General features: G+C 35.0%; 1 protein-coding gene across 1 annotated transcript in view; it reads right to left on the bottom strand.

Annotated features, from left to right (window-relative positions):
- The window catches only part of Prex2 (phosphatidylinositol-3,4,5-trisphosphate dependent Rac exchange factor 2), a 255031-nt gene that overhangs the window by 123265 nt on the left and 114709 nt on the right, over positions 1-17057 (bottom strand). Inside the window, exons 12-14 of the mRNA XM_042666524.1 lie at positions 10892-10995; positions 10144-10193; positions 5470-5545 (exon numbers count right to left, since the gene is read on the bottom strand). Coding sequence (XP_042522458.1) covers positions 5470-5545; positions 10144-10193; positions 10892-10995 — 230 coding nt within the window. The remainder of the gene's footprint in view (positions 1-5469; positions 5546-10143; positions 10194-10891; positions 10996-17057) is intronic.

Below are 17057 nucleotides of genomic sequence, written 5' to 3'. Positions count from 1 at the left end.
AGACAAGATTGATCTAATTGTTATAAGCCATGGATACATGTACTGCAAACAAAGTCTTTGTTATTCAATGCAAAAATTTAGTATTTCTTTTTGTGTGTGTGTTGTGTGTGTGTGTGTCTGTCTGTCTGTCTGTCTGTCTGCCTGCCTGCCTGTCTGTCTGTACCAATACTGGGACTTGAGATCAGGTCCTAGTCACTGTCCCTTAGTTTCTTCTGCTCAATGCTGGCACTTCACCGTTTGAGCTACAGCTCCACTTCTGGCTTCTTGGTGATTAACTGAACATAAGAATCTCATGGACTTTCCTGCTCAGTTTCTTGAATAGTCAGGGTTACAGGTATGAGCCACTGTAACTTTAAGATTTGTTGAGAAAAAGATCTTATTAAATATGAAAATAATACAAGTAGAAAATGTGTACTGCTTTTATGAATTATCCCTTTCTGTAAGTTGTCTCTCTTCTTTCTTAAATGGTATCTCCCAAATATGCATTAGAGAAATAGACTATAAAGTGACAATGCACTATAAAGGTAAGGAAAAGTACATGATCTCAGTCCTCAGTCCTCCCTTCCACCAAATATCTCTGAACCTGAAGGGCCCCTTAAGCATCCTGGGGTGGGGAACATCTGGCCCAAGGGCCATTTAAGGCCCATGAAATCATTTGGTACATGACAGGTCAGAAACATGTGCTTCTTGTCCACTCTCACTGGCTGCTCTGGCCCAACTGTCTATATTGATCATTTCATATGGCCTGAAAATGATGTTATAATATCAAAATGGCCCTTGGTAGGAAAAAGGCTCTCTGGATGGTGACTTGTAAGACTGTAAGAGAAAACTGTTCGCTAAGCCAGCAAATGCAAACTTCTCTTTCACAATCTTGTCAAGAAAATAATCAGCACATGACACAATCCAACAATATTGCTAAAAGCAATTTTGTTGCAGTTTTCATATAGAAAACACCCATTTAATATTGATATGACATTGAAATCATGAATCTATATGAATATGTAGGTATCTGTGTATGCACATAACCTCACAATTATATATTTCAATGGGTTAAGCTTTTTCTCACACATCATCTAATTTCTGTCTTAGTCCTATATTTTTTAACACTTAGGTACTCTCTCAAATCTAGTCTTTTTTGTTCCTATTCAACTTCTGTCTTCAACATTTTCATCCAAATTGCCATGCTTTTCAGACTTTCTCCAATAAGCTGCTGTAGAATTCACATGCACAGTGTGTGTCCCAATAATGAGGCTTGAACTCATAGCCTTATGCTCTTGTTTAGATTTTTCCACTCAAGCCTGGCACTCTATCACTTGAGCCACACTTCTATTTCCTGTTCTTTGCTGATTAATTGGAGATAAGCATCTCTGGGATTTGTCTGTCCCCAGTGGCTTCCTCCGATCTCAGCTTCCACTGTAGCTAGTATTATAGTCATGAGTCTTCATCCCAGCTTTCAAGACCCTTTATGTCCTGTTTTTGTAAAAAAGTATTTTTATGATCTTTAAGTAGCTGTACATAGGAGCTGCCTTTCACCAGAGCAGTTTATAAGTCAGTGTATCTTAACCAATGTCATCCCTTTCAATATTCTCACACACCTCTACCAACTTACTCCCTTCCCTTGCTTATCTTATTTTTAGGTTAGGTATTAACATTTTTGCAATTTAACAAAGCAGTTATGTGCACAATACACCTTGATCTGTGTCACCACTTCCACATCTCTGTCTCACTTTGACCCATCCCTTGCCTTATATTTCTCAATTCTGTGATATATACAATGAACTCTTGCCAACATTTCCACTTCCACTCTTCTACCCCTCTCCTCCTGGCCACACCCCCCCCCCCCTTCTTGCAAGTACCCATTTCCTTGTACTTATTTAACATAGCTTGTATAGTTTCCCTCATTTGTAGCTAGAATGTGCCAATAAATATACAAGTAAATACCATCAGTGGTAAGTAAGGGATTACAAATTTATTAACTGAAGTGTAAGAGTCTCTATGAAGAGCCCAAATAATATAATTCTTTAAAAAGACTAAGTTGAAGCCATGTCCTGCTTTTATTCTGAAGTGTGGCTGAATAGCCACATATTTTGCTCTAGGCAACTTGGTCTTACTTACATACTCACATATTGATTTGTGCTTATAATATTTCTTCACCCTTCACACATTTAAATTCTTCTTATCTTTCTATAAAGAGCCAAGGTAAGTTCTGCCTCATGCTGGGATGGCTGCAACCCTGCTAACTACCAAAGCTTTACCATTCAAGGGCTCCAGACTCCATATAAGTAACTCTTTGAAAATCTCTTACACAAAATTCTTCTATGTATTGTGGAAGTGTTAAAGATCAAATAATGAAATACTCAAACATAAAACATTGTCAGCCTTCTAGCAATTCAAAGCTAGTGAGGGTAAGTTCAAAAGTGGTGCACAGTCAGAACCATTATCTATTAGTATAGTAAATGATCCCAACCAGGCCAACACACCCAGGGAATAAGGACTATTAAAAACTCTGAGTGAGGGACTGGGAAAGTGGCTCAGTGGTAGAGCGCTTGCCTTGCATACATGAGGCCCTGGGTTCGATTCCTCAGTACCACAAAAGCAAAAAGAAAAAAGCTGGAAGTGGTGCTGTGGCTCAAGTGGTAGAGTGCTAGCCTTGAGCTGAAGAGCTGAGGAACAGCGCCCAGGCCCAGAGTTCAGGCCCCACGACCAGATCCTCCCCCCAAAAAAAGCAAAAAATCTCTGAGTGAGCTTGGAGGACCTGGTAAAACTTACAAGGGAAATGATATTGCAACAGTTTTACATGGTTTATAAAAATCAGTCCAACAGACTCAAGCTCCTTGATGGTGTAAAAAAAAAAAAAAAAAAAAAAAAAAGGCCACTTACTGTTTTATTAGTTTGTTGTCTTTTAAATGCTTATTTAAATGTTAAGCTTGTAATAAAGTTTTATGTGATTATTTATTTAAATGCTATACTGGTCAGGCTAATGTCAAATTAACACTGCAGTGTAGTAATATGACCTGAAATGTTTTAGTATCCCTATGGTTTTGAAAATCCTAGTAGTGCCATATAGATCTGGCAAGCATCAAAGGCAAAAGAAAACTGCTTAGGTGTGAAAAAAACAAGGCATTATTTAATCATAAATTTTAATGGTGTATACACAAATCACAACTTATACAAATTAAAAGTTTTAGAAGTATATTTATGCACTTGTCCACTAGAAAGATGTTTACTTCACAGAAGTTATTATCTTACAAACCATTATAGTCTAAGTAGAAAAAAATGTATTAAGCAAACAATCTCACTATTTCCAAGATGATACTGCTCGAGATACTAAAGACAGCTTTTGAATCTAGACTGCACTTGAAAACAATGTACAGACTACAGTACTGCCACCAGCTTTTTTACTCTGGCCTGTAAAGCTGTCCAAATCATTCAATAAATACAAGTCAATACTGGAAAGGAAATCTTAGTTGAAGGTCTTAGTGGCAAAAGACCTTTCCTAAATTATAATCTGTTCTTCCTATTAGATTGAGCACTTTAGCTTGATCTATCATTCAATTACGACGCCCAGGCTATTTTAATCTGAAGCTTAAGCATAAGAAACGAGTACATATGACATTTAACATTTGTATACATTTTACCACATCAGAATCAAAAAGATTCAGTGACAATAAGGTATGTGGAGCTGTAAGTGGTAAATAGCTACAAAAACCAGGATCTAGAAAGATGAAGTAACTTGTTCAAGTTTTCCTATGAGTTACTAGCAGAGCTGGCCTCAAATTCCAGTATTTAGTGCAATTTCTAAAAGATGTTGCATTTAGGAAAGCCAAAGGAACATTTCAGCTTGGTCCAGATTTTTTTAATTTAGTCTATTTTTATAGTGCCTTACTCTTGGAAAATAAAAGTGTCACATTTTTAAAGGTGATCATTGATTTCCTGAGTTAAATACAACTGGAAGAATTTTTTTCTTGCAATCAAGTTAGGTTAGATTATTTGTAGGAAAATGGATGAACTGGAGATCATCATGTTGAGTGAAGAGAGCTGAGTTCAGAAAGCCAAGTTCTAACTTGTTTCTGGAGGGCACACTGAAATGATGATGATGATAATGATGGTGATGATGATGGCAATGGTGATGTATAGTAATGGTATTGGGATGTAAAAGTAAAGGCAGAATCATCTAGGAGGGGATCAGAAGAAGCAGGGAAGAGAAAGAAAGGGACTCTGAGGGGTGAAGAGGATCCAAAGAATATAAACTTTTATTAAGTACCAGCCTTTACTTCAAACACAATTTTTTAGGGATTCTATGTACTACACAAGAAGTTCACATGAATTCTGTGTGAAATTCCATCCCAGCCATTGAATGTAGAGTCCATTCTAGTAAAGTAAGCTGACCTCAGTTCAGGAATGTTTCTAATACTGGGATAGCAATGGATAGACAAATTATCTCAAAGCAATTGTTTGTTTTCCTCCAAAATGTTAATATCTAAATGTAAAAATTTGTGTCATAAAATTCAATTATAGCGATCTTGGAAAGTCTAGAGACTAAAGCTCCATGTGCAAAGATAAGCTAAATATGGCTTATTATAAATGAAATAAAAATAAACATTTTATGATAAGCTACCAAATTATCACTCTCATTCTTTCCCTCTACTTCTGTGGTGATATGGATTGAACCCAGAGTACTGTGCATAGCAGGCAAGCACTCTACCACTGAGCTAAATCCTCTGTTCTACATATTCTCAGTATCAGCTGTCAGAACCCAAATCCTGAGAGGCACACATCAAGAACAATAATAAAATTTGTACTTTCCTGTTTCAAAGGCATGCAGACACAGTAAAGCTCAAATTATTGAAGTACAATTTTTTATCTCAGAGGAGAAAAAGGCAAAGGAACATCATAAACATTTGCTTGGACTTATCAACTGATATTTTAAAAGAAATCAGTGGAAAAAATGCCAAGTATTTTAGAATCTAAACATAGCTATTCTTCCATGATACTCAAATTTTGCTTAGTGCTTTCTGATGGCTCTCAGCTGTTATTTTAAAAATAGGGAAGACAAGATAGCATAGCTCGTGTGCTTTACAACTCTAAAGGTGAGCTGAGCACCAGTGGCTCCCACTTGTAATCCTAGCTACTCAGGAGGCTGAGATCTGAGGGTTGCAATTTGAAAGACAGGAAAGACCCAATTAACCACCAAAAAGCCAGAAGTGGAGCTATGGCTCAAGTGGTAGAGAAAAAGCCTTGAGGAATAAAAGCATCTAGGGAGCAGCACCCAAGTTCAAGGCCCAGGACGACCAGCACACAAACACACAAACACCAGAATTCGGTGGGTTAATACTAGCTGTTTAAACTTGAGCAAGTTAGTTCATGCTGCTTTGTCTACAGGAAGCTTGGGTTTTGTAAACACTAACACATAATTAAAGTTTAAAGCGGCAATAAATAGAACTCAACAACTCCAATTTGTCGATTTACCTGTGCAATTAACCAGTCTATTAATTTGTTGGCCATCACCACAGATTTATAGGTCCTTAAATGGTAATCTTTATCTCTACAAAAGAAAGAGAAACCAAAAGCATTAATCAAGGGGCTAAGTGAGCACAAAAACTTTCAAATAGTATCCATGTATAGCAGGAAAGTTTACCAGTGTAATCTGAATCACTTGCCCCAATTATATGCAAATAAGGAAGGTCAGGCATGTACAACATCTGAAATGAGGGAAAGACAAGCCCACAATAGCACCAAAGCAGGACCATCTCTTTTTGCAAATATTCTTTTTTTCCCTCTCAAACATTTTTAAGTCTTTTATTGTTATGATAAAGATGATATACAGAGGGGTTACTGTTTCATAAGTCAGGTAATGAGTTCATTTCTTCTTGGACCATATCACCCCTTCCTTCGTTCTCTCCCAGTTTTGCCCTCCCATTGCCAGCCGCACATTGTATAGCTCATTTTCAACCTAGTGTCTAGTGAATACCACTGCTGCATCTTTACCATTTGTCCCTCCACTTTTACTTGCACATATTCTTATATGCAAATAGATTACTAATGCTGTATCTGGTAATAGTTTACTTAGAAACATAACATCTCAGTAATAAAGGGATAATAGAAATAAATTTCTCCCCTTAAATAGTGGTAGATTCTACTAAAAACTGTCCTCAGATAATACACAAAGTAATACACTTTATTTCTGCTTTTGCTTTCTTCAAGGAGACAGCATTTTATTTTATGACTATTCATGCTCTGCTCTTCTGAAATTCCCACAGGCCTATTCTGAGGTAGACACATATAAGTTGTCATACACTCTGTTTAACCAATGTAAGATCATTGTGAATCCACATTCTTAAAGAACACAGAGCCCAACTGGTTTTCCATATCTCAGTCTCAGATCAGAACCCTTCCCAGAACTAAAAAATCTTTTAGAATTTAGATACTAAGCTGGGCACCGGTGGCTCACACCTGTAATCCTAGCTACTCAGGAGGCTGAGATCTGAGGATTGCTGTTCAAAATCTGCCCTAGCAGGGATGTCTGTGAGACTCTTATCTCCAGTTAACTACCAGAAAACCCAAAAGTGGTGCTGTGGCTCAAATCGTAGAGCACTTGCCGTGAGCTGAAGAGCTCAGGGACAGTGCCCAGGCCCAGAGTTAAAGCCTCATGACTGACCAAAAAAAAAAAAAAATTTAAATACCAGACAAATCTCATGATCAGATCTGAGCCTAAGGGCAGAAATCTATAACGATTCATTTTGCTACCCTGGATCAAAAGATAATGAGAAAATGACAGCCCTTTCAAATTGTCAAAAAATGCAAAATGCAAGCTTGAACAGCATAATAATTACTGGCTACATTAACTGTCCTTTAGTGTCTGTCAGTAATTACAATTAATATTTACATCCTTTTACTCACTTGCTTAAAAAAGTTCCCTGAAATAAGATTGAAATTTCTGAGATTTCACTAATAAGTGAACAACAATAGTTAATAAATAAATATTAGGGTTGTTTTTGTTTTTTGAATCTATGTCCATATTACTGATTAAAAAACATAGTTTTCACTTTGGTTTTTATAAGCATCAAGAAAGAAAATGGCAGTGTATTATAGACCACAGACTTTTACACCAAGTAATTTCTCTGTGTAAACATTTAATATGTGTCAACACATATTAAAAACATAGACATCACACATTTAATCTCTTTTCTTTTTATCCCATAAATTTTTCCTTGTCAACACATAAACAACTGCAATTGCTAGCAAAAGAACAATTCCTTCTTATCAGCTCATGAGGAATATAACTCTTGATAAGAGATATCATATGTTAAAAATATATTTGAAGAACATATTTTCATGCACATGAAGTCTATATATAAACAAGTGACACAGAGAATTAAACCAGAACTATTTTCCCTCCTTTTAGCAAGGAAAAAGTAGAATACTCTGTTGTAATTATTTAGTATTATGTTATCCAAAACATTTAAATGTTGTGTGTGTGTGTGTGTGTGTGTGTGTGTGTGTGTACTGGGGGTTGAACTCCAGGCTTCTCACTCTCATTTGGATTTTTCATTCAAGGCTGGTGCTCGACCACTTGAGCTACACATACACATTTGACTTTTGCTGGCAATCCTGCATGCACTATTTTTGATCAGTGTGAATGGGCATTCCTCACACTAAAATAGGGACTGCATTTCTTTAGTGAAAAACAGAATGAAAAGTAGAAATACCAAATACATCAAATATTCAAATTCTTTTCAGAAATAATTCATGCATTTTTGTTCTGAAAAAAATATGTTAGTCAACAAAATCCATATAACATCTGGTCATATGAAATTAGCTAAACATTCCATCAGTTAATAGATACATATACATAGTATAAAAGTACACTATTATTCTGTTAATAATTATACAAACCACACTATATTTTATTGTTTTTCTAAAGCTATAAACTGAAAAAAACTGATTCTTTTTATAGAAAAGTCTGTATCTATTTTGAAAAATGTGTTAGTCAATAAAATCCATATAACATTTGGCCATATGACATTAGCTTAACATTTCATACTTAATGGATATGTATACATAGTATAAAAGTACAAAAAATTACATTGTTCTTCTGTTATTAATAATTACACAAAGCTCACTATTTCCCATTGTTTATCTAAAGATATAAACAGAAAATACTGATCTTTTTTAAAAGTCTGTATCTATGAAAATGCAAATACAAAAGCTAAATTGAAAATAAAATTATATTTATTAAGTCCAAAGTAATTCTTAATTTTTAAGTACAAAAGACTCTTCTTGACAAAAAGCCTATTAGCCAAAATACCATAAAATAAAGTACCTACCAAATATGTGATTATGTAGTTTTATTTTATTTTTTTAGTTAAATTATCACTTTATTTGAAAATATCAAAGGAAAAAAGGGGGGTAAATGAGAACAGCACATGATAAATAATTTTAGTATTTATGACTTTCTTTGAATGAACTAGTTTGCCAGGATGATTCCTTCCACTCTATTATGTCATGTGTCATCCAGATGGAGCTAATGACAGAAATGAAGAAAAGAGAGGAACCAAAATTTTGTGCTTTCCAAACAGTAAGTTGCTTTGTAATGATTCAGAACTTGAAATCCATGAGATAACTGATCACAGAAGCACCAGAAATGTGATTTATTATGAATGGTGTCACATTGGAGGATACGGATAAAATAGAAACAAGCTCTGCATAATATATGACAATTTGTTCTATATTGTCTCAATAAATAACTATTCCCCCAACTTTGTGTTTGAAACATACTTTGTGTAAGTTTTGTTTTGTTGCCTCAATTTAGGGGCTCGAAGTAGCTACTGCTGTCACCCTGTGGTTGGAAGTTCATTATTCCTGGATTTTTTATAGTTTAATTTTAAAAAGTTAATAGTAAGAAATCAAAATGGTTAAAAAACAGTACTTACAAATCCTCTCCTATTCAGTTAGCTATCATTTATTAAATATTAATTGAATGTGGATTATTTCATTTTCAACTCTTTAATGTGTTGTGCAAAATAATTTTTTTATTGTGAAAATACTGTACTAAGGGTTACAATTACATGGGCAAGATAATGAATATATTTCTTATCAAGCATTGTCGCCTCCTCCTTTGTTTCCCCTTCCCATCCCTTTCCATCCTCCCCCCCTTCTCCCCCCGACCACCCTCCCCAAACTTGTCAAGTTCGTTTTTCGACATAACAACTTGGACATCTCATTGTTGCAATGGGTACAACTGTATCCCTACTTAAATGATTTGTTTTTGCTCTTCCCCTCCAGAAATTATACCAACATCAAATACAGTGAGAGCAGGGGTTATACCGTGGGGGAGGGACATACAAAGCAACAAAGAAATCATCTGATAAATATGTTAGAAATAATTGTATGAAAGAAAAAACATTTGAATACTTGGGTTCATTTCACTTAACATCAACTTATCTGACCTTTTCTGCTTGTCTCAGACATATACTAGTTATTGCAAATAAGGGAAACCATGGGACCTATATTTCTTTGGGCCTGGCTTACTTCACTTAATATAAGTTTCTCCAACCCCATGTAGAATGGTTATAATCAAGAACTCTTAATAACAACAGATGCTGGAGGGGATGTGGACAGAAGGGAACCCTACTGCATTGTTGGTGGGAGTGTAAACTTGTTCAACCACTTTGGAAAGTAGTATGGAGGTTCCTCAAAAGATTCCACATAGAGCTCCGCTATGACCCAGCAATCCCACTTTTGGGCATTCACCCAAATGATCATAAACAAGACCATACTAAAGCTATGTTTATCGCAGCATTATTTACCATAGCTAAGATGTGGAAACAACCCAGATGCCCCTCAGTAGATGAATGGATCAAGAAAATGTGATATATATACACAATGGAATTCTATGCCTCCATCAGAAAGAATTACATGTGCAAAATAATTTCTAAAAATAATTTTAGAAAGTATAATAAGCATAGGCCATATTTCATAATTAGAATCTTAGAGAAAATTGGGGATATTTTAAGATTATTTACTTAAAGTAGTGTCTGAAAGTAAAATTTTCACTTTGGGAAAACAAATAAGATAAACCAAGTACTAACAAACAATGTAAAGATATTGATTTATGATTTCCAGAGTTTAAAAATCACTCACCTTATCACTGGAGTAAATAGACTATGGAGACGACAATATAATCTTACACCCTGCGTAAAACCAAAACATATCAACAGCAGGTAAGATCACTCAAGGAAAATGGCAACAATATTTGGAAATAACAAGCAAATTTACTGTCAGTTTCCTAGAATCGTTAACACCATCTCAGTCAACTTAACAATTATTCCAATGTAGTGATAAATCATTACAAAATAAGATTAAGTGGTGCATTTAGTTTGTCATGCACATACATATTTCAAAGTTCTTGTACATTATTTTCTTAAAATGCAAAATTATTTTTCTTGAAATGCAAAATTTCAAGACATCACATAGCAAAAGATATAGCAATTTGCCTATTACGTTACAAGATAACATAAAATTTAAGGTGGAAATTTAAAATGGAAAGATTTGTATTGAATCTATTTTTGCATTTGCATACTTTAAATTTATTCACTGACCGTAGGTTGCTACAGGCAAAACAGTTCACACACACACACACACACACACACACACACACACACACACACACACACACACATCTTCTGAAAAAGGAAACAGAATCACTTCTTTTAAGAACAAAAAATAATCTAACATTAGAATTTTTAAAATACTAAAAAGAAATCAAAAGGCATGCTGGTATATGTGCCTCGGAATCTTTTTATCTTAAGTCTCTCAAAGAGCTTTTGATTTTTTCCAAGCAAGACAACAATGCTTCTGCTACAGAAGAGGTAATGGGAGAGGATGTTACCTTTGAAATCACATCCTGCATCTCATTCCTTGGGTAAAAGGTGCCATCATCATAGCGAAATCTATACAACATCTGCTCTGGCTTGAACTGATGTTTATCAGTAACTGTGAACACAAGAGAATATGAACACATCAAATGATCCACACAGTGGCAGTAAAAATGAAGCTATGAAATACTATTCCAGAATTTTTAAACTTTTATAAGATTTTTCTACATATATTTTTTAATGTAAAAATATTGTACAGAGGGGTTATAGTTACATGAGCAAGGAAATGAGTCCATTTCGTATGGATCATTGTTACCTCTTCCTTTGTTTTTCCCCTACCATCCCTTCTCTCCCCACCCCTCTCACCCCCCTACACCCCTCAAGTTGTAAAATTCATTTTCAACATAGTGTCCTGTACATCTCATTGTTACAGTGGGTTAACCTGTATCCTTGTTTCAGCATTTTGTCATTTCCCATTCCCTCCCCAAATTAGAAAAATGTATATAGAAGATGCAGGGCACTTGAATCAAATACAGTGAAAACAGCAGGGGTTATATCATGGGGGAAGAACATACAAAAAAATCACATCACACATTATAAATACATTAAAAACAATAGCAAGAAAGATCCAACCACTTGTGTCCCTATCTTGGGGTTCATTAGCATCATCTTATATGGTCTCTGTACATAGCTTTTGACCTTTACTGCTTTCAAAACAGCAATCCAATCATTTTGTAGTAAAATCATAGGGTTTACTCATTCAGTATTCTTACAATTTCCCCCCTCCCTTTTTTTCAGAGCTTGGGCCCTGTCCCTGCATCTCTTTGTGCTCAAGGCCAGCAATATACCATTTGACTAGTTTATTGGAGATAGGAGTCTCATGGACTTCCCTTCCCGGGCTGGCTTTGAACCACGATCCTCATATCTCTGTCTCCTGAGTAGCTAGGATTATGGACATGAGCCACCGCAGTTGGCTTTACAATTTCTTTGTCATGATCTGTGAGAAAAATTGATATTATTGATATCCAGGTGGCATAATATCTCAATGGATATATGATAAAAAAAACATGCATTTGTATATTTTAAACGAATGTAGTTTAAACTTACAAATTACATATAAAATATGCAAAGCGCATATTTCTATTTATGTAAATCTACGTAGAAGTAACCTTCTAAGAGCAAATATGATACTCACACTAATGATAAATGTGATTTGACTCTCAGTCCTAGCCTTTATCTATTCTATCACATAGTGATTATGCCAAGACCACACATACACAAATCCTGACTGCATTTGGACCTCCAGGGTAGATTAAATAAGTTCAGTATAACTATTTTGAACTGTGCTATCGTTCTTACACTAAGAAATTCTTCTCCTACATGTCACTTGAATTCTTTAATCAGTGAAAACTAGGAATGGTCATGCTTCATTAAAATTCTGATGATCCTATTCCTAGGATGTGCTGGTTTGACAGGTGAATTCCAGAAAGCACCAAAAGAACAATTAACGTAAACCCTTCTCAAACGCTTCTGAAAACTTGAACGGAACATTCCTAAACTTATTTTACAAGGTCAGATGAGGACACTAAAGAAATAAAAATTTCAGGCCAGTATTCCTGATAAGCCCAGATACAAAAATCCTCAACATTGTTCCAACAAAATAGTATCCAAATTCAACAAGATATCAGAAGATTCATACACCATAATAAGTGGTATTTATCCTTAAAGCAAGAGGACTCAACACTAAATACAGCCAATGAATATGAACTTTATATTAACACATGAGGGATAACATCCTATAAAGAGCTCAACAGATATAGAAAGGGCATGAAACAAAATTCAATATTCCTCCTGAATAAAAATTCTCAACAACTTGCATATATAAGGAATACAAGTTAGCACAGTACAGGAAGTTAATATCTAAAGCATATTTGGAATTTATTCAACTCAATATTAAAAATATGAACAAACCAGCCAGGTGCCAATGGTTTATGACTATGCAGGAGGCTGAGATTGGGAAGATTTTGCTTGAGGCAAAAATGTTGGTGAGACTCCATCTTAGTAGAAAAGGTTGGGTGTGGTAGCATGTACCTGTCATCCTAGTAATGACAGAAAGCATAAATAGGAGATCACAATCCAGGCTCCGCTGGGTAAAAGGTGAGCCCTTACCACATAAAAGGCTGGAGGTGTGCCTCACGCAATGGAGTGCCTACCTAGAAATTACTGGTCTGGATTCAAATCCAGGTACTATTAATACACACACACCAAAAATTGAGCAAAGGACCTAGGTAGATACTTTTCCAAAATAAAATAAATTGAGGAGTGTTCCAACAGGCATATGGAAGGGGGCTAAGTAAATACAGCCACAAGGAAATGCAAATAAAACCCCACAATGCAAGATAACCTAGTAACTATTTTTTTTGTCTGTTGTGGGGCTTGAACTATGGGCCTGGGTGCTGTCCCTCAGCTCTTCAGCTCAAGGTGACCATTTGAGTCACAGCATCACTTCCCATTTTCTGGTGGTTAATTGGATAAGTGTCTCACAGACCTTCCTGCCTGGGCTGGCTTTGAACGGCAATCCTCAGATCTTAGCCTCCTGCGTAGCTAAGATTACAGGCGTGAGCCCCAGTGCCCAGCTTCCTAGTAACTCTTATGATAGCTATTATCAAAAAAAAAAAATCAAGTGTTGATGGAGATATGGAAAGATTTGTAAAAACCATTAAGAAAACAAACAATCACATGATACAGCCATCTTCACTTCTGTATGTGTGTACATATAATATATGGAAATATATTCTATCACACATATATATCTCCATTTTTATAGCTATAGATATATCTATATAGATATATCTATATAGATATATCTATATCTCCATATAAAGATGGAGATAGATATAGATATGTATGTATCTATATAAAGAGAATAGGTATGCAAAAAGAGAATAGGTATGCTGCAGTGTATTTGGGAATGCAGCATTACTCACAATAGCCAAGACACTTAAGCTCCTGAGGGTCCAGTAAGGATAACCAGAGACAAAAAATGTGGTAAAATGTAATGTATACTTGAAAAATTGCTGAGAGTAGAACTTAAATGCTCATAGCACACACACACACACACACACACACACACACACACACACAACACACACACAAATACTGATGGATGTGTTCACTAGGTTGTGATCTTTTGACAATTTGTATGCATATCAAAACATGTTAGTAACATAGATACATATAGATTTTATCAATTATATCTTAATATAACTAGGCTGAGAAGACTCTGATTAAAATCTCTTCTGTATTTTTTTCTCCAGGATAAATTATTTTTATACAGTATAATAAAAAAAAAGGACTGTTCTAGAAAGAAAAAAGAAAAAAAAACTTTAAAATAAAGCTCAGAGTTTATTTGTAATTTTATTTTTTGCCAGGGAATCTAACATGTGTAGATGAGAAATTTTCTTGCAAGAAGCTACTTTCAAAGTTAGGTAGAAAACCTTGGCCTACATTTCATCTTGGAAAAATGTCATAAAAGGAAATAAAAAGTTGTCAGAATTAATTCCATTAACTACATTTGATGAATCCAAAAGAATGTCAAAAGACTTGCTAGAAAACATATGCACCTATGCACATGAGCACACACACAAACACACAAAACATATCAAGTTTTAGCTCATTTACCTAGACAATTTAAACTTTGTATGGTCAAAGGACCATAAAATTGAGCCAACATTGTTGAAAATAAAAAATAGTCAGCATATTGTGTGGCAACTTTTTATCCTAAGCCAAGCACTAAAAAAAAGCATAAGAGAAAAATAAAATTAAGAGACATATTTTGAAATTCTAAGGTTTCAAGCTCAGTAATATATTTCTTCTATGCAATCTGCCTGTACCCATTTTTATCTGTTAATATGTACTGAAATAAATTATCATCTCAATATTTCAAGATTCAAGGACTGTCTCTTACTACAGTAAAGCAAGTGGTAGTTGGACTTATTTAAACTAGAGCGAAAAACTGTAAGACAAGCAAACTTGTGGGTTTAATCATTACTAATTGGGCCAATGAAAAAAATCTAAATTGTTACCTTGTTAATTAGCAAATGGGGATGAATTCAAATCCACAATTCAATAGGTATTTTTGTATGGAAAATGGATTTACTAACCAATCAGAGGTCAAGTGTTCACTTGAGAAAAGTTGCTTACAGCAATCTTTCATCCCTCTGAATGAGGGATGCACAGGAACCAGGACCGAGACCCATAGCAGGAGGTAAAGGGATGTGAGAGAAAAGGGACTCTGACTTGTTGCATTGGCTAATTTCTGTGATGTAAGTACTTCCTCTCCAGCCAATTTCAAACTACCAACTTGAACTTATTGGCCATGGAGATCATGGTGCAAGGACATACCATGACGCTATTTCCACCAAGCAGAGGTAACTGAAATAACTTCAACAACACAGGGAATAGTGAAATGCAGCGAAATTATTAGGCAATGTCACCATTGTATTAGGTTATGCATATGGTTATGTCATTTCAGTCTTAATGCTAATTGTGCTTTATCACCAAGCAGCTGGAAAAAAGTTTTTAATTTAATTAGTAGCTCTCTGGAGCTTATACAAGTCAACTTCAGCACACTACAGAATACAAGGAATGAGAACTCTGGCTTCTTGTGTGAGCATTGATGCTGTTAACAGCCCACTTGCCCTACTTTAACATTAATAGCATGTCATGAAGAAAGCTTGCCTTCTTCATCCAAGAAATTCCATTAGTGAGTTGCCTCTACCAGGAACTCTTTTTTGTTGCTTGATTGAGCTATTTCAAACAGATGGTTTATTCAACTTTATTTTAGGAATTCTATTTTCACTAGAATGCAGCTGGAAGCACATATTTGGAAACTAACACATTTGGCTCCTAATTCTTTATTCTAATAGAATTATTCTCTCACTGTGAAGTTGCATAATATGGTCTCTGACCCTCCATTTGGGAAGGGTAGAGCTCAAATTCAGGGCCTGGGCACTGTTTAGCTTGTTTGCTCAAAGCTGGTGCTCTATCACTTGAGCTATAGGTTCACTTCCAATTTTTTGGTGGTTACCTGGAGATAAGAGTCTCACAAACTTCCCTTCCCAGGACAGCTTTGAACAGTGATCCTCAGATCTCAGGCTCTTGAAAAATTAGGGTTACAAGAGTGAGCCACTGGCACCTGACTAGTGAGGCTTTTTAAAATCTTGCTCGAGTGAAATTCTGCATATCAAATATGATATTACAACTGATCAGATTCTGATAACAGTAAAATCTTGGGTTTACAATACAACCAAATGACAACAAATGGAAAAATACTAAAAGAAAATAATTCAATGCTACATTTCTAAGAAAAGAATCAAAGTGCAAATGTCACCGTTCAAAAATGTTTTTAATTTTCATAATTGAAGTAATCTGAAGAATCCTTGGATTTGAAATTTGAAGGATAAACTAATTTGGACTGAAAGTTTCTCATTCACAAAATTATTATAATTGCTTTGTTTAAATTTTGAAGGAGGAAACTAAAACCCTGTGAGAGATGTTTTTTTTTTCCTCTCTCTCTCTCTCTTTCTCTCACTCTCTCTTGAACACTGGTCCCTTTCTGATCTCTCATTCATCATGAAATAAAACACAGGTTCATGAAGCTGGTTAACATAATAGGGCTAATACTCAGGGCCTTGTTCTTGCTCATCTTATTTGTTTGCTTTGCTTGCTTGCTTGGCAGTAACTATGCTACTTGAACCATATTTAAGCTTCAATGTACCACAAAGAAACAATAAAGTTTTTAATGGAATTATTAATGACACTGATTTGATTATTATATACTTATCGTATTATCAAAGTGATCCTTATAAATATATATATAATTATTTGTCAATTAAAATTTTAATGAAAATAAAATCCATTTTTGTTTTAAAATATATCTTTGGGCTTGCAGTTAAGGGAAAGAAAGAGGTGCAGAAGAAAAGAAAGCCATTTAGCTCAATATCATTTATTGCTCTACTTTAAAATTGTAGATGATGCTTTCTATCATAAACAATGCTAAAAGCATCTCTGTGGTGCTTGAATGGTGCTAATAAATCAATATAAATCCAACACAGTTTATAAACATTATATGTACACTCAAAGTAAAATTATTCACATAGTCATTCATTAAGTAGCTAA

The sequence above is a fragment of the Dipodomys spectabilis genome, unplaced genomic scaffold (genome assembly GCF_019054845.1).
Source record: "Dipodomys spectabilis isolate Male_0828 unplaced genomic scaffold, ASM1905484v1 ptg000015l, whole genome shotgun sequence".
NCBI classification, from domain to species: Eukaryota; Metazoa; Chordata; class Mammalia; order Rodentia; family Heteromyidae; genus Dipodomys; species Dipodomys spectabilis.
This window is presented reverse-complemented; position numbering and strand designations above follow the sequence as displayed.